Source organism: Vombatus ursinus, unplaced genomic scaffold (assembly GCF_900497805.2).
Source record: "Vombatus ursinus unplaced genomic scaffold, bare-nosed wombat genome assembly UNPS02007612.1, whole genome shotgun sequence".
In the NCBI taxonomy this organism is placed as follows: Eukaryota; Metazoa; Chordata; class Mammalia; order Diprotodontia; family Vombatidae; genus Vombatus; species Vombatus ursinus.
In genome coordinates, this window is record NW_020947390.1 from 10,876,172 (window position 1) to 10,894,948 (window position 18,777).

The 18,777-nt window shown below is 37.1% G+C and overlaps 1 protein-coding gene across 2 annotated transcripts in view; it reads right to left on the reverse strand.

The window, feature by feature from the left end:
* CUNH11orf65 (chromosome unknown C11orf65 homolog) overlaps positions 1 to 18,777 on the reverse strand; it is a 53,703-nt gene that overhangs the window by 24,050 nt on the left and 10,876 nt on the right. The window contains exon 1 of one of the 2 annotated variants that reach the window (XM_027849589.1): positions 4,037 to 4,129. The exons of the other annotated variant lie outside the window; for it this stretch is intronic. Within the exon in view, the coding sequence (XP_027705390.1) occupies positions 4,037 to 4,129 (93 nt within the window). Of the gene's footprint in view, positions 1 to 4,036; positions 4,130 to 18,777 lie in introns of those variants that run through there. 2 annotated transcript variants of the gene reach the window in all.

The following is an 18,777-nucleotide window of genomic DNA, read 5'->3' on the forward strand; positions in this document are numbered from 1 at the left end:
ATATGGATGTAATGGGATACTATTGTGCAATAAGAATCGATGAACAGGCAGATTTCAGAAAAGCCTGGAAAGACTTGCATGAACTAATGTAAAGTGAAATGAGCAGAACCAGGAAAATATTGTAGCCAGTATCAGCAGCATTGTGTGATGATCAACTATGAATGACTCAGCTCTTCTCACCAACACAATGATCCAAGACAAGTGCAAAGGATTCACAAAGGAAAATGCTATCTACATTCAGATAAAGAACTGATGGACTCTGAATGAAGATCAAAGCATATTTTTTCATTCACTTAATGATTTACGTTTTTTTTCCTTTTGATCTGTTTCTTTTTTCACAATTGTCATTAATATGGAAATATTTTTTACATGATGGCACATGAACATAAACTACATCAAACTGTTTATCATTTTCAGAAGAGGAGTGAGAGAGGGAAGGAGGGAGGAAGGGAAAAAATTTTGGAACTTAAAATCTTGTAAAAATGTATGCTAAACATTTTCTTGACATGTAACTGGGGAAAAAAGTAAAATATTATTTTTTAAAAAATAAAGGACCTATGATAAAAAATGCTATCCAGAGAAAGAACTGGTGAACTTTGAATGCAGAATGAAGTATCCTTTTTTTACTTTATTTTTCTCATGTGTATGTGTATGTGTGTGTGTTTTGGGATTTTTTTTTTCGGTCTATGTTTTCTTTTGCAACATGGCTAATATGGAAATACATTTTGCATGATTTCTCATGTTTAATCACTGTTTAATCAATTGCCTGCCTTCTCAAGGAGGATAGAGAGCTATGAAGGAGGAAGAGAATTTGGCTCTACTTCTGACTAATTTTCTTTTGCTGCTTTAAATCTTTCTAGTTTCCATTTTAGGACTATATTTATATCTTAGAAGGAGTTTGGTAAGATCTCTTCTTTTTTTTTGCAAACAGTTTATATAATATTGGAATTAATTTTCCTTAAATATTTAATAAAATCCATTTGTAAATCCATCTTTTTTGGGGGGTGTGGGAGAGGGTATAGCAGACTTCTTTTATATAATTTGTTCAATTTCTTTTTCTAAGATTTGGTCATTTAGATTCTCTATTTCTTGTTCTTTTAATCTGTAAATTTTATATTTTTTGTAAATATTAATTAATTTCATTAATTAACAATTTTATCTTTTTTATCAGACTGGCTAACATTTTACCTATTTTATTAGTTTTGTTTTAAAACTAGCTTCTAATTTTATGTATCAATGAAATGATTTTTGTTTTAAATTTTATCTTTAATCTTTATAATTTCCTTTTTTATGTTTGGGATTTTTTGATTTGTTGCTCTTCCAATTTTTTTAAACTGTAGGCTAATTCATTGCCTACTACCTGTTATTCCCTTATGAAATATGCCATTCTTTTTTGACAGAATTATAAAAGAGTTAGTTATTGGCTAAAGAAAGACAGGTTGTGTCCTGGATGACCTTTAAGAAAAAGTAAATAAATACTCTCTAGATACAACCACAGAGACCAGGCCAGGCAGAAGCTGCAAGGAATGTGACCTTTGGCAACAGAAAAGAGAGTGGATTATAGACTCAAACTGTTGACAGTTAATTCTGGTTCCACAAAGGACTCTTACAAATGATGAATAACAAGTAAACCTGTGTATCTAAGCAAAACATCAAACATAAATTGGAGTCCTACAGGTTAGAATATACCAGAAAAATACACAAAAGTGAATATGTTCTGCTGGAAGTTAGATGAGATCTTAGCTGAAACCAAGAGAGAGGACCAGATCTAACCCAAGGAAAAATTCTCTCTCCAACATTTCTAGGAAGGCCAGCTGGAAATCAAGGATATGTTGAGGAGCTGGCTTTTTTTACATATCTATAATTTCCAAAATCTTATTCTGTCTTCACTGGAGCCTCATACCTCTCTCCTCAAAAGCTTCCAAACCAACCCCACCCTTCACTCAAGCACAAAGAATTACCTAAGTATTTTGTTCACCAATTATAAGTCATAGCTCACCCATACAGAGGATGATGCATAGGATGCTTTTTTTTTTTTTTTTTTAAACCAAGCTTGGGTGGGAACTGGGATCACATAACTTCTGCATCTTTAGGGCTTTAATGAGGTGTTTTGGGGAGATCTGGCTTCCTTCTAACATGCTGCCATTGTAGCCAGAAGTCCCCAAAAGGTTATGATTATTAACTAGTCCCTTTTCATCTCCTTTTCTTACCACTGAACAGTGAACTTTACTGTTAATACAACTATCTAATATTTAATACAGCAATCTAAACACTATAAGTGAAATGTGGTTCTTCAATAGACTATAAAGTCTCAATAATGCCTTTAGCTTGTTACAGGACATAGTTAAGGATATGCAAAAAAAGGCAAAATTATCACCTTTATGCCAATGACTCCCAAATCTCTATTTCCAGCCCTAGTCTCCTGAGTTCCAATTCTGTATGATGAAATGCCTACTCGACATTTCGAACTAGATGTCTCATAAACATCTCAAAATTCAACATGTTTAAGCATAACTCTATCTTTCCCTCCAAGTCTTCTACTCTTCCAAACTTCCCTACTCCTGAGGACACCACCATCCTTCCAAGCACCCAGGTGCCCCATCTCAGTATCATTATCAATTCCTCTCTCTCATCCCCACTCAACTACCAAATCTTACCATTTATTCCTCTCCAACACCTCTTGTACATGCTCCTACCTCTACACTCACACAGCCACCTCCCTAGTTCAAGCCCACCCTTCTCTTCACCTGGATGACTAGAAGAGTTCCCAAATTGGCCTCCTGGCCTCAAATCTCTCCCCACTCCAATTTATCCTCCATATATTTGTCAAAGTGATTTTCCTAAAAGTTCGACCATGTCACAAAGTCCCATTCAATAAACTCTAGGAATTCATGCATATTTACAGACTCCTTTGATCGACATTTAAAGCTCCCCACAACCTGCCCCCCACCTACATTTTCAGTCTTCTGATATATTGCGCCCCTCCATGTGCTTGGTATGGCACACTTGCTGTTTCTCAAACATAGCACTCCAACTTCCATCTCCCTGCCTTTCCATTGGCTGTCTCCCATGCCTGGGATGCAGTCCTTTATCTCTGCCTCTCAGAATCTGCTATTTCCTGAAAGACTCAGTTCAAAGTGTTACTTTCTACATGAAGACTTTCCTTTTTCTCTTAGCTGTTAGTTCATTTGCTCCCCAAACTACCTGACATTCATTTTGAATATATTATGTATATATGTACATGCTGTTAATGTAATCTCCTTGGGGATAGGGTTGTTTCACTTTTATCTTTCTATTCCCAAAACTTAGCACTGCATCTGACATATTACAGGTGCTTAATAAATTCTTATTGATCACTGATTCTAAATGATTCATATATTACCTACATTTAAAAACATTTTAATATACCAAAATATTTTCTTGCTATAATAAAAAGCTGAAACCAAAGTGAGTGCCCATCAATTGTCTTCCTAATTGTTAATTAGGTCCTGATTTAACCTCTTTTATTCTTTAGCTTGATTAGAATAACTATCTATCCACTGTCCTGGATACCAACATTTGAGGTGTCAGTTGCAATTACTTTGGTCTTGGCACAGACAGGTGGGGCAATAGTTGTAAGTCATTCTGCTCTTGTGGAAAATAACTCTGTTATGCTTAGAATAGAGGAGTCCTAATTCACAAAATCATTTGAACACTATGGCCACCATTTCTAGCAAGGAAGAAAGGGAAATATATTCTTAGCAGTAAACCTCCAACCACTATGGTGGGCCACATCAGTCCACTCTTCATGGCCTCACCACCAGCTGTATTTATAGCAGGGCACCATGATCAACAGTGACATATAGTGCATTAATGCTTGTGGCTCACACAAACTGATTTTATAGCTAAGGAATTTAGCCTGTGGAAGTGAAAAGCTTATTAATAATGCTATCATCATTTTTTCTAAACTTAATTTTATTGTTGCTATTATGAATAAATATGTAGAACCTGATGTTTTTAAAAAATGATTTTCAAAAACATGAATAATACAACTTACAAGATATTTTTTCCAGACCTTCTGAATGAGCTTGGCAGCTTTCTCATAATTTTCGAAAGCTGATGCTGTCTTGTTTTCTGAGCTTGAACTCATACTTTACTGACATTTGAGATACTTAAAGCAAAAAATATGTAAAAATATAAATTAGAAGCACTGCACATTAGCATTAAACTATTACTGGGATATTAGGCAAATTATACAAGACTTTATGTAAACTAAATATTAAAATCAGAGTCAGTATTTAGAATGATGACTGAATTCTAACAAAATCTGTTTTTTTCTTAAATTTTATTAAATCTGATTAATTTCAACAATATGATCACAAGAGTTCCTCCACTGAAATCCTACTCCAATGCCTCATTGTAGTACAGAGGTGATCCTGGAGTGCTGAAGGCTATTAAAGTAATAGTAGCTTACAATTATATAGTGCTTTAAGGTTTTCAAAGCAGAGCCATCTCATTTGACTCATGACAACCATATTGAGGCAGGTGCTATTATCATCTAAATTTTGCAAATTAAAGTAAAGTTGAAAGATGTTAATTGTCTCATCCAGAGTCACACAGCTAATAAGTACCTGAGTTGGGATTTTAATTCAGGTCTTTTTGACTCCAAGCCTGGTGTTCTCTACACTACACTATGCTTTCTCTCAAGATATACCAACAGAGTGAAAATTCTGGCCCTAGAGCGGGTTAGACATAGTATATAGGCTTAACAATGAACTGCGGGTCTCCAGCAATCAGCCCAGCAAAATAAAGAGAGACTCATCGGAGTTTGCTACCAGGTTCTCATACAAGGTACTAGGCATATTTGGAAGTTCTTTCAATACTCCTAAATAAATTGTATCACTTCTGTAATTCTCCTTTTCTCCTCCCTCTAATACCCTCCACCACGTTTCTCCCTCTGATATGTGTGTGTGTGTGTGTGTGTATGTGTATACACACACACACACACACACATTCTTGATATTTTGTGCTAGTCTCTTCATCTTCCATCAGAACTGTTTCTTTTGAAGAAGGTATACACTTTTCCACTACTATATTCCACTACTGTATTTTAGGCTTAAGTCTCACTGCTCCAAATATTGGCCATATCTCTAAGATGGAAATTACCAATTTGTGTTAAAATATCAAATTAACTTTATTATGCATATGCTATCCATTAGTGTATGTGTATATTGTGTGGTCTTAATTAAGCTTTCCTGTTCACTTTCCATATCTGTTTCTCCTGAGACCTACTGGACACAATCTTTCTCTGTCACATTGTTAATCTTCATGGCATTTGATTTTATAATTTTCTCTGGTGCCTTATTACTCTCCCCTGATATTTCAGTTCAAAGTTCTCTGGATGAAGTGAGTAGGTTTCAAGTCAAACCCATTTATCCCATTCTTCATGAGATATACTCTATCACTTCACAGGAGCCTATTATATGGATTTTACATTCTGCAAATTACATGAAATATTTTTTTAATCTAAAGCTACGTTCCCCTAACAATAAAAAACCCTGTTGAGTTGATATTTACTAAAAAAAAAAGACAAACTTTATTATCAGACTAAAAATATAGTTGATAAAGTAAATGTGTTTTATAAGTTGACTTGAACATACTTTCTGAATTCTATAGTTATTTTGCATCAAATAACTAGATAGGTAATCAATCTACAAAGATACATTCAGGACTTACGAACACAACTACAAATTAGTCTTTATAGAAATAAAGCAATATGTGTATGTGTATGTATATATAGAGAGTACAATAAATGATATATACAAATAAAACAATTACATATTAGAAAGATTATAAGAAAGAAAGAAATAAAAATATTCAATGCTCATGTTTGGATTGCATCAATATGATAAAAAATGAAGAAATTCTTTAATTTATCAATTTAGTACCATATTAGACTATCAAGAGGTTACTTGATAGAACTAGACAAAATAGTAACAAAATTCATGAATAATTTAAGGAGAAATTATGAGAAAAGTAGGAATGGGTGGGATTTAGTATCACTAGATCTCAGGTAATAATCATTTCAACTATTTGGTTCTGCTTGAAAAAATAGAAGAGTTAATCAATGGAAGAGATTAGATAAGATTACAGAAGTGAAAGCACATTAAAGGCCCTTGACAGTGGGTTTAATAAGCCAAAGAACACCAACTACTAGAATAAGGACTCCTCTTTCAACAAAAATTGCTGAGAAAAACTGGAAAGCAGTTTAGCAGAAATTAGATGTAGATCAATAGCTAACACACCAGATACTACAATAAATTTCAAATAAATTAATGACCTAAATAGAAGAGATCACATCATCATTATCCAATAATAATAATAATAACAATGATAATAATAATGTAATAACAGTTAGGTGGCTCAGTGGATAGGGCACTGGGCCTGGAATCAGGAAGATCTGAGTTCAAATCTGGCCTTAAACACTTTATGTGAGCATTGGTGAGTCTATTAGCTTCTGTTTGTCTTAATCCACTAGAGAAGGAAACGGCAAACCACTCTAGTATCTTTGCCAAGAAAACCTCATATGGGGTCAGGAAGAGTTGGACATAACTGAACAACAACAAGTAGTAGGAGAGAGGATTCTGGGAAGATGGTGAAGTAGGTCAGAAAACTTCTGATTCTCCAAATTTCCTCCACAAAAAAATACAGAACATCCCTTCAGAAGGAATGTAGAGCAGCAGGTAAAGTAGTTGTCCTAAGACTCCAGGAAAGACTCAACCTTCAGGGGTGGAGAAGTAAAGTGCAAACACCTCCAGGCCAACTCTGTGGAATCAACACCTGGGGGCAGCTGGGTTGGGAGGCAGCCTCATCCTCAGAAACTTTCATCTCTGGGACAGGGGGGGGGGGGGGGGGGCGTCCTAACAGCTGAATAGGAGAAGACTGAAGGACCTTCCATTGTCAAGGGAAGCAAAACACAGCTGTGCTGACCACATGTCCCGGACTGTGGCTGTGAAGGAGAAAGAGCTAGCACACACCTGTGAGTGCAGTAGCAGAAGGGCAGGGACCCTGCTGGCCTGGGCATTTGCAGTAGAGCAGAGTCCCTGGTTTCAGTTCCAGGGAAGAGAGGACAGCTGTAATGTGTCGTCCCTAGAGGGATGCCAGGGAGCAAGATTATTTTCGGGACAGCATGGCTGGTGTCTTGCCACTGGACTCAGATGACCCTGGAGGAGGGAGTGTGGCTGATGACTTTGCACAGCCCTGCCTCACTTAAATCCAATTCACTTGCAAGCAAGACATCACCCTCCTGATGTCATTGGTCCTCTTTGAGAAGGACAAACAACAATCTGTTAGTGGTAGTAGCTGCCCCACTGGGGACACCAACTAGTCAGTTCCAGTTGGGCAATGCTGCTATTTCTTTCCCTTCTTTCCCTCCCACTCCTCCCTGTCATCCTCTTCCTCCTCTTCTTCTCTCCCTCTGTCCACATGAGGAGTCATACTCATACATGTGGGTGCTATGTCCAAAGGAATATGAATTTTGATAGCTTATACTTCACAGATACCTTGAGGTTTGGGGACTAGATTTTTTAATTTTGAAAAAAATTTCTTCCCTATTTATTTATTTTATCATTAAAAAAAAACTGGGACAATTAACTCTTTTGCCTCTTGTAGTTTTCATTTATGATTTCTTGAAATGTTAAACCAGCATTTAAACTCTGATAAACCAGGTTTGATAAAGCCCATTGGGATTCAAATGGAACTACTTGACTCTGCCTTTAAATCCAAATCACTCTGGCTCTCATTGACTGGCCCAAGTCTCAGTTGTTGTTCGGGTTTTGATGGCTCAGAGTGAGTGTAAATAGCAATTGTTTCTGCTTTGGCCATAAACTCTGAGGATCTTCCTCTCCCTAACTGATTCTTTTGTAAAGGCAAAAGACGCTATCTTTTACTTCAATTCTTACCTTGCCTTTAGTCACTGAATGGGCATTGTGTCAGACAAACTGAAACCTGGGAAAGACCTTAGCTTAAAAAGGTCAGGGTCTTCCTACGGCCATCACTAGTTGTCTTGACCTATGTCTTGCCACTGGACTCTGATGACCCTGGAGGAAAGGGTAAGGCTTTGCATAGTCCTGCCTCACTTGAATCCAATTTATTTGTAAGTCAAGACATCAGTCTTCTGATGTCATCAGTCCTCTTTGAGAACAAAGAACAAACAACAAAGAGTGGAGAGGAGAGCCCTAGGTTGGGCCCCTGGAACAGACCTCAGAAAATAACAGTAAGAATGATCTGAGTCTTGGGGCATCATTCTCCATACTTTGGTACTAGAACTTGATTATACCAATAGCTGCTAAAAACAAAATAAAAATGATAAGCAAAGGACTCAACCATAGATACTACTATGGGGATAGAAATCTGGTTTCATGTTCAGAGAAAGATAATGGAGTTAAAAAAAACCACTCCTATTTCCATGAGAAATATCAAATGGTCCCAAGCACAAAAAGAGTTCTTGGAAGAACTCAAAAAGAACTTTAAAAATCAACTAAGAGAGACTGAGGACAAATTAGAAAATCAGACAAATTAGAAATCCAAGAAAATTGTAAAAAGAAAATTAACCAACTTGAAAAAGAGAATCAAAAACTTAAGGAAGAAAATAATTCCTTGAAAATTAGAATTGGGCAAGGGGAAGCTAATGATGTTCTAAGACAAGAAATAATCAAAGAAAATAAAAAGAATGGAAAAATAGAAGAGAATGTGAACCATCAGAAAAATAAGTGCTCTGGAGAACAGATAGAGGAGAAATAATATAAGAGTAGTTGACTACTTGAAAATTACGATTAAAAAAAAAGAATCTTGACGTATTACAAGAACTTATCAAGGAAAATTGCTCTGAAGTTCTAGAACAAGAAGCCAAAGCCAAAATAGAAAAAAAAATCCACTGATCACCACCTGAAAGAGATCCAAGGAGGAAAATTTACAAGAATATCATAGTCAAGTTTCAAAGCTCCCAGGTTAAGGAGAAAATATTGCAAGTAACAAGAAAAAAAAATTTAAATATCATGGAGCTACAATAAGGACTACACAAGACCACTGAAGGACTGTAGGTCTTGAAATACTATATATTTCATAAAGCAAAAGATCTGGGGTTATGACCAAGGGTAATTTACCTAGCAAAGTTAAGTATAAACCTGAATGAAAAAAAAAAAGGACACTTAACAAACTGAAAGACCTTCAGGTATTTGTGACAAAAAGAGCAGAACTTAAGTGAAAATTGGACATATAAGATCCAGCAGAAATATAAGATAAATATTAAAGATCAATTGTAAAGGACTCAATAAAGTCAAATTGTTTACTTCTTATATGTAAAAATGTTATCAGTACTCTTATGACTGTCATCATTTGGGTAGTCTGAAAGAAAGGCTTGGGCTGAGCTGTGTATGATAGGGTTATTCTAAAAAAAAAAACTGTATAAGGAGAGATAAAAAGGAATAATTATTTCACATAAATGAGGCATAAAAGAAAAAAACTGATACAGAAGAAGCCAGTGGGGGGAAGGTGGGTAGTGCTGGAATCTTGATAGGATAGTCCTTCGTTCTTGAAGAGGACCAAAATAACGTCACTATATTAGAATCAAGTTAGTCTGTCCAATTAGATCAATCCAAGCTCGGAATGCTCTACCACAGGTCAGGCACAAATGGTCCATGTGAACATTTGGGGTGGATTCTCTAAATGTGCATATTTTTTGTTTCTTTTAAGCTTCAATTCTGCTCTGCTCATAGAGCTCAGCACCTTCTCTGATGAGGGCACGCCATGCTGGGTGGTCCTGTGCCAGTGTCTCCCATGTCACACAATCAACTCCAAAGTTCTTCAGGGAGACCTTGAGAGTATCCTTGTATCAATTTTTCTGACTGCCATATCAGCACTTGCCCTGTGTGAGTTTTCCATAAAACAGTCTTTTTGGCAAGAGTATGTTTAGCATTCAAACACCGTGGCCAGCCCATCAGAGTTGTGCTCTCTGCAACAGAGTTTGAATGTTTGGCAGTTCAGTTTGAGAAAGGACCTCAGTGTCTGGTACCTTACCCTGCCAGGTGATTTTCAGTATCTTCCTTCAGAATCTTCAAATGGAAGTGATTCAGTTTCCTGGCATGGCACTGGTATACTGTCCATGTTTCACAGGCATACAACAATGAGGTCAGCACAACGGCTCTGTAGACCTTCAGTTTAGTAGTCAGTCTAATACCTCTTCTCTTCCACACTTTCTCTCAGAGCCTCCCAAACACTAATCCAGCTCTGGCAATGTGAGTGTCAACCTCATCATCAATGTATACATTCCTGGAAAGTATACAGCCAAGGTAAATGAACTTATCCATAGTATTCAAAACTTCTCCATTTGCTGTAATTGATGGTTCCACATATGGACGGTGTGGTGCTGGCTGATGGAGCACCTGTGTTTTCTTGGGCTGCTGGTGGCACAGTGGGTACAGTACCTAGCCTGGAGTAAGGAAGACTCATCTTCCTGAGTTCATGTTTGGCCTCAGACACTAACTAGCTGTGTGACCCTGGGCAAGTCACTTAACTCCATTTTCTGGAGTCTTACTCTCATTGGGAATGGGTTAAAGAGGAAACAATATATACATCTAGAAGGCTATAAAAGTCTTCTAAATTCATAAAGAAATGAGGGCAAGGAGATAAGGTGGGGGAAAAGATAAGGGAAGGACTCTTGGAGGGGTGGGTAGGTTAAGGAATAGGAAGGCAAGGTAGTGAGCAGAAGTAAAGCAGAGGAGTGAGGAGGGATAGGGTAAATACGGTGAGAAGGTTGTGACGAAAAATAGGTAGGAGGAAAATACACGAGTAATTATAGCTTAGAATGTGAATGGAATGAATTTACTCATAAAACTGTTAGCAGATTGAAAATACAAATTTAACAATACGCTGCTTTTAGGAAACACTATAAAAATTAGACATACACATAAAGATAAAATAAAGGGCTGAAGTATTATGTAAAAAAAGCAGGGGTAGTAATCATGATCTCAAAGTTAAGGCTAAAATAGATTTAATCAAAAGAGAAAAATAGGGAAACTATACTATGTGTCAGCAATATTATTCAGTATTACTTTAGACCATTTAAAATAACTAGACAGCATAAAATATCTGAGGGTATACCTGCCAAAACAGACATAGGAACTACATGAACATAAATATAAAACATTTTTTACACAAATAAAGTCAGATCTAAATAGCTGAAGTAATATTTATTGTTCATGGGCACGTAAAGACAATATTATAAAAAATGATAATTTTACCTAACTAATCTATTTATTCAATGCCATCCCAATTAAATTACTAAAAAATTATCTTACTGAGTTAGAAAAAATAATAACAAAGTTCATGTGGAAGAACAAAAGATTCATGGAGCCAGAGGAGGAGGAGGAGGAGGAAGTAACTTTCACAAATGTGGCTAGGAAAAAAAGGTACAATTTTGACTACATTAAATTAAAATAATTTAGCATGCATAAAATTAATGCAGCTAGAATTAGAATAGAAGAAATTATTAGTTCTGCTATCAATCTGTCTGACTGCTTCTTTTCAGTCTTTTTTGTTGGAGATTCATTTCTACTCACTAACTGTGGCTGTACCTCACTGCTCCATCTTGGTCCTTCTTTCTGTAAATACTTTCTGCTGGTGACTCATTAATTCCCAAGTGTTCAATTATCATCTCTACACAAATGACTCTAAGATCTACATATGCAGCCCTGACCTTCCTCCAGAACTCCACTCCTCAATCAATCAAGCATATATTAAACATTTACTTTGTACTTTGTGTTGTACAGAAGAAACTGTCCCTACCCTCAAGGATCTTACATTTTGCAGAGCTAAGACAATTCAAGGCAAAGATAAGACACAGAGTATTCTGCTACCTGCAGAGACCACAGATTGTGAGGACAGCTGTTATATTCTGTTGAGACTCAACCCCTAGTTTTGTCTCCTAGTCCCTGTGATGATGATTCATTTGGACTCAACTCCTATGTCTAAGAAATTCAAACTCACACCACCTCTTTCTTTCCTGAGATAATGAACTCTGCCACAGTCTTGGCTTTGCCAAGATGATATTGCATCCCAGCCACTCTCTCTAGCACTGGCTGCACATTCTCTCATATATCAGGAATACTGGTCCTGGAGAGGGTATTAGAATACTCTTTGTTCCCTGGTACTTCTTTCTGACTCTCCTTTGGTAGCCACCACTTAGCAACTTCTCACAGAATCACAGAATTTGAGAGTTAGAAGGAAAGGACCTCAATGACCCTCTTGCCCAAACCATGCAGAAAGGGAACCCCTACTCTAACATAACATCTTCAACGAAGTGGAACCCAACACCTCTGAAGGCAATTCATTCCATTTTTGGATTGCTCTAATTTAGGTGGTTTTTTTTTTTTCCTGAAATCCACTTTAAGTTTTTCTCTTTTAAACTTCTATCCATTGTTCCTGGTCTATCTTCTTGGGCCAAATAGAACAAGTCTAATCCCTTCTCCAAATGACAGCCTTAAAATACTTGAACAAAACTATCACGCACTCTCTGAGTCTTCTTTTCTTCAGGCTAAATGTGCCCACCTCCTTCAGCTGATCCTCATATACCATGAACTCAGGGCCCTTCACCACATTGGTGGACATTGTCTAGATTATTGATGATGTCCTTCTTAAACTGGTGCCTAGAACTTAACACAATACTCCAGACAAAATCTGACAAGGCCACATACAGTGGGATTATCATCTCTTTATTTCTGGAAGCTATGTCCTCTACTGTAGCCCAAGACTGCATTAGCTTTTGTGGTTACCATGTCAAAATGCCATCTCATATTGATAATGCAATCCACTAAAACCTCTAGATCCTTTTTGGAGCAACTGCTGTCTTCCATGTCATCCCTATCATATATTTGTAGGACTGATTTTTTTTGTACCCAAATACAAGTCTTTATATTTATCCCTATTTGAATCTAACTTATTAGATTCAGTCCAATGCTCCAGCCCAGTGGTGTCAAGCTCAAATAGAAAAAGGGGCCAATAACCATTCCTAAGGATCCCTGTGGGCTACATATTGACTTTAAAAACTCACACTTTTACAAATTTCTTTTTTATTAATATATCAACACATTAAAATCAGAAACTATATTTTAATCTGGTTCAAAACACTCTTAGGAGTGTTATGGGCCCTAAGCAGGCCACAAGTCAAGTATCTGACACATCTGCTCTAGCTTGTCAAGATCTTTTTGGATCTTATCATTCATTGCGTGTGCGTTATAACTCTCAGCTTTGAGTCATCTTGCAAATTTGGTAAGCATGTTATCTATGCCTTTATCCAGATCATTGATTAAAACAGTAAACAGCACAAGATCAAGAACAATCATTGGGGTACTCCTTTTGGATACCTCTTGCCATGATGACATTAAATTATTAACAATTATTCTTTGAGTCTGATCATTCAACCAGTTCTGAATCCATCTGACTGTATTATCATCTAATTTGTATCTTTCCATTTTTACAGTCTCTTTTGAGGTTCACTGTATTCAAATTTGAATTTATCATCCAATCCAAGTAGTAGCAGTTTTCTTGTCAGTTCACAAGTTATTCTCCCTTCTTTCTCAAGGACTTTAATACTTACCTCAAAATCTTCATCTTTACTCCAGCCCCAGCCCTTATACTAGGGTACTTAAAATACATATTGATGCTCCTTAAACACCCTGACCTCCTAATTCCTCAGTTTCTTCAATTCCCCTTACCCATACCTATACTTCACTGTTTCTACACACAGGGAGGGTCACAACTTTAATCTCAAGTGTTTCACTTCAATGATCAAAAATGCCAAAATCCCTTTATCAGAGCATAATCTACTTTTGGGAGATGCAAGATGGAGTAGTAGACAGGCAAATGGCCTACAGTTGCCCCTGGACAATCCATTTAATTTTTCTGTGCCCAGGGAAACTTTGTAAGATTATAAATTGCAAAGCAAGTGCCAATCTGTATTGGTAGAGTGAATTTCCCCTCCAATGAAATCACAGTCTGGTGGCTGTGACCCTCCTGTCATTCCACCTCTGCCTGTTACCTTCCTTCCCCTAAACCTAGTCTTCATTTTCATTGGAACCTGTAATCCTTTCATTTTTTGTACTCATTAATCTAACCTCACTTTCCTTCCTTCCCTATCCTGACCCTATAGCTCTTACTTGGTTCTCTCTCCTTATGATCATTTTTTTGTATTTTTGTACTTTTTCTTTTTCTCATCACCCATACCATGGCCCTTAATTATTCCCAGGTTCTATTCGGGGCCCTCTTCTATTCTCCTTCTACATTCAACACTCATGAGTTTAATCATCATATATGAACATGACTCTCAAAGCTACATATTTAGTCCCAGTCTCACTTAGGAGTTCCAACTGTACACACCCATTGCCTAACATACAGTTCAAATCAAATATCCTATAGGAATCTGAAACTCAACACACCAAAACAAAACTCATTATCTTCCCCACTCAAAGACATTCCTCTTCTGAACATCACTACTTCTATCCAGGGCACTACCATCTTTCCAGTCACCTAGGTCCACAACCTTGGTATTATATCTGATTCCTCACTCTCCACCCTAAAATTCCAGTCAATTTCCAAATATTGTCATTTCTGCCTCTATGACATCATTCATATCAATCCTCTTCACTGCACTCATATAGCCATCAACTTTACTCATTAGGCACTTATCACTTCTTGCATGGATTATTTGCAATGGTCTTCTAATTGGTTTCCCTGGTTTAAGGCCCTCCTCTCCCCAATCCATTCTTCACTCACTTGCCAAAGTGATTTTCCAAAAGTGCTGGTTTTATCACGTTACTAGCCCTACTGACTATATTCCAATGTATCCCTATTTCCTATGGGATCAAATATAAACTAATCTTTTTGGTTTTTAAAACATTAGCAACCTTCTTCCAAGCTTATTACTTTCCTTCCCAAATCCTACATTTCAGCCAAATTGTCCTTCTTGTTAGTTCTCACACGTGGCACTCCATTTTTTTGTCTTACTGCTTTTGCACCAGCTATTACCATATCTAAAATGCATTCCTCCTCTCTACCCTCTTAGAATTCCTTGCTTCTTTCAAAACACTGCTCAAGTGCAACCATTTATATGAGGACATTCCTAAACACCTGGCTCCTAATGCCTCTCCCATTAAAATTTACTTTGTATTTATTTTGTATGTTCTTAGGATCCAAAGATCAGAAGTTTGAAATTGAAAGTGTCTTTATATGCCATCTAGTCCAACTCCTTCATTTTAAAGATAAGGAAACTAAGGTTGAAGTTAAGTGACTTGTCCAATACTTATTTATGTTCATGTTGCCTCCCTAGATAGAATGCAAGCTCCTTGGGAACATTTCATTTATTTTTTTTTTTATCTGTAGCACCTCACATATTGCATGGAAAATAAAAGGTGCTTAATAAATACTTGTTGATTTATTAAGGGAAACAAAAAATGTGAACATATAAGTATATACAAAAAAAAATATAATGGAATTTCTATAAGCACTATAGCAATGAGGGTATTCTATAAAAAAATTATAAACAAAGTATCTGGCAAATATTTCATATTAGTACTTTAAAATAATGAATTAAATCCTTTCAAGAAGTCCTATATACCACACACTATATACTCTATCTTCTCATATATCCATGACTACAAGCAGTTTTTGTTATAATTTTTTATCCAAATGTCCCCAGAAGAGTAATTTTAATAAAAGTTTATCTTAAGAAAAGTAAAATTCCTTCTATTTTAAGGTTGGCTTTATTTTAAGAAGTATTCAATCAAAATGTCACCAATTAATAGCCGTGAACTATTTTCTATGAAGATATTTTAATCAGCTTCCCAGTAGTGAGAAGGAAATTAAACTCCAGAAGCCATCAAATGAAATAGCTATATGTGTACACACTGTATTTATACATGGTACTCCTATATCAGTTGCTACTTTGTTCTTGCACTGCCCCCAAAGATTCTGCTAGCCATTTATTAAATAGACATGCAGTAAATGATTGGTATATACAATGCATTAGTTTCTGTCTTCAGTTGATTTAAAAACTAGTCACAAAGATTAGGTATGTAGAAAAATATAATACACATTAGAATATGTATGCATGAGACACATAAAACATTGTGAGATCAGATGATCAGAGAGATAATTTACATTGGGACTTGTAACAGGAGAGAGATCAGGGAAGGCTTCAGGTTGAAGGTGACATCTAAACTCAGCCTTGCAGGATAAGGAGGACTTTGACAGGCAGAGATGAACACGGGAGAGCATCCCAGGTATAGGAACCAGTATGAAAAAAGGTGAGGAGGTAGGAATACATGATAAATGTCAGGAACAAATAGTTCTGAGAGTGTTAGTGAACTACAAGAACAGCATGAATCAACAGTGTGAAATGGGGGAAACTGTCCTTGTCTCTTTGGGAACCTGAGAGGACCTAGTTTTCAGGCATGATTACTACAGTTTATTACTTTGTGATAAAGAAAAGCTTTCTAACTGGCTTCAGAGATGGAAGAACTGGTGATTCAGAAGATGAGTGTGCATGCAAAAGGCTTGAGCTGTTGATTCTTGACTTTCTTTCCTGATTGCAACTGAATGAAGAAGACTGCTTTCTGCTACCAGTAGGCCACTTCTCCCCTGACCCACCACCTCCCACATGGTAGTCATGAGTGTATAAACTCATGGCACCTTTGTTTCTTTTGTGTTTACTCTTTCCTGATGTCAGGTGTATAAGTATTATGAGAGAGGAATATTCAGGTGCCTGGGAAATTCATCATAACCACCAGTTTCCTACTGGAAACTAGAGTTGGGAGCAAAGTCTGCTGAAGTGGGTAATGACTGACAGCAGTCATTCAGTTTCAGAAAAGAAGTATTTATTAAGAGTTTACTAGGTATCAAGTACTGTGTAAAGCTCTGGGGATGCAAAGAAACACAAAAATAATCCTTGACCTCAAGCAGTTCACATACACAACATGTAAACAACACACACATACAGAGGGTAAACTGGAGGCAGTGTAAGAGAGAAGCAGTAGAATTAAAGGGGGACTGACAAGGTCTCCTACAGAAGATGAATATTTAGCTAATACCTGAAGGCAGCAGGGAAGCCAGGAGGCAGAGAAAAGGATGGAGAACATTCCGGGAATGGGGAATAGCCAATGAAAATATAGAGTCCAGAAAAAGAGTGTCCTGTTTGAAGAACAGCAAGGACTCAATAATAATAGGAAAGTTAGGAGAGGCAGGGAGGAATTTTGGGGGGAAATGATTAATTTGGTTTTGGACATGTTGGGTCTAAGAGGTGCCTACAGGACATATAGTTTGAGATGTCCAAAAATCAGTTGGGGATGTGAGACTAGAGGTCAGCAAAGAGGTTAGAGATGAATAAGTAGATTTGAGAATCATCAGAGTAAAGATGATAATTGACACCATGGGAATGACTGGGACAATCAAGTGAAACGTAAAAGGAGAAGAGAAGAGGGTCCAGGACAGAGAAATGACTAAGATAAAGATCCAGTGAAGGAGACCGAGGAGCCGTCGGATATTTAGAAGGAGAATCAGGAGAGAGTAGGGTCCTAAAAACTTAGAAGAGAGTATCAAGAAGGTGATCAACAGTGTGAGGACTGATCAATGGCCATCAAATTTGGCAGTGAAAAGACTGTAAGCAACTTTAGAGAGGGAAGTTTCAGTTGACTAAGGCTGCAAGCTAAGCTGCAGAGAGTTAATAAGAGAATGAGAGGAAAGGAAGTGGAAGCACCTATTGTGGACAGCCTTCTCAAGGAATTTAGCCACAAAAGGAAGAACAGAAATGAGGTATTAGCAGGGGTGGGTGGATCAAATGAAGGTTTTTTGAGGGTAGGAAAGACATGGGCATTTATTTGTAGTCAGTAGGGAAGCAGTCAGTGGACAAGGAGAGATTGAAATAAAAAAATTGGGGATGACAAAGGAGGCAATTTGCTGAAGAAAACAGATAGAGATTTGCTTTGGCAAGCAAAAGGGCCACCTCTTCTTGACAATGGGGTGAAAGCAGAGATAGTGGCAGGAGGCATCCTGGAAATGTGAGTTGAGGAGAACGGAAGAAGAGAAACAAATGGCCTCAAGTTTTCCAGTGAAATATGAGGCAAGGTTCTCAGTTAAGAGGATGCGGGGAAGGGAAGCTACAGTAGGTCTGAGGAGTGATGGAAAGTTTTGACAAGCTGCTATAGTGAGGAGGACACTGAATCAACTAGGGAACTTTAAAAGGATTGCATTGTTGCAGCGAAGGCTCAGTTAAGATTTATGTAACATAAATTTGTAGTGGATCCAGTCAGCAGTCAACCATATGTGGGAATGAAGCAGCAGATAGTGGAAGTAATTCAGGGCAAGATCAGTGGTAGGATGTTGGGGCAAGAGATTCTAAAGAAGTGGAAGGTGTAGAGATGAAGTGTTTCAATAAGGGCTCAAGTAGGAGAAGATAACAGTGTAGCCAGTGCAGGGATGAGGGAAATAGTAGAAAGTATTTTGTTCAGGTATGAATTGGACTAGCTAACATCTGAGTTCCTGTTATTCATTCTTGCATTTTAATGGATCATATCCTTAAGTGTTCAAAAAGGTGTGACCTGACCGTTTTCAGTGGAAACAGAAGAGTATCACAACTGCAGAAATTGTGGAGAAATAAAAGGGAAACGCCAAGATAACATTGGGGTTACAATCTGCTTAAACACCATATATTTCTATAAAGTACATCACTCTAAACTGGAACACAGAATA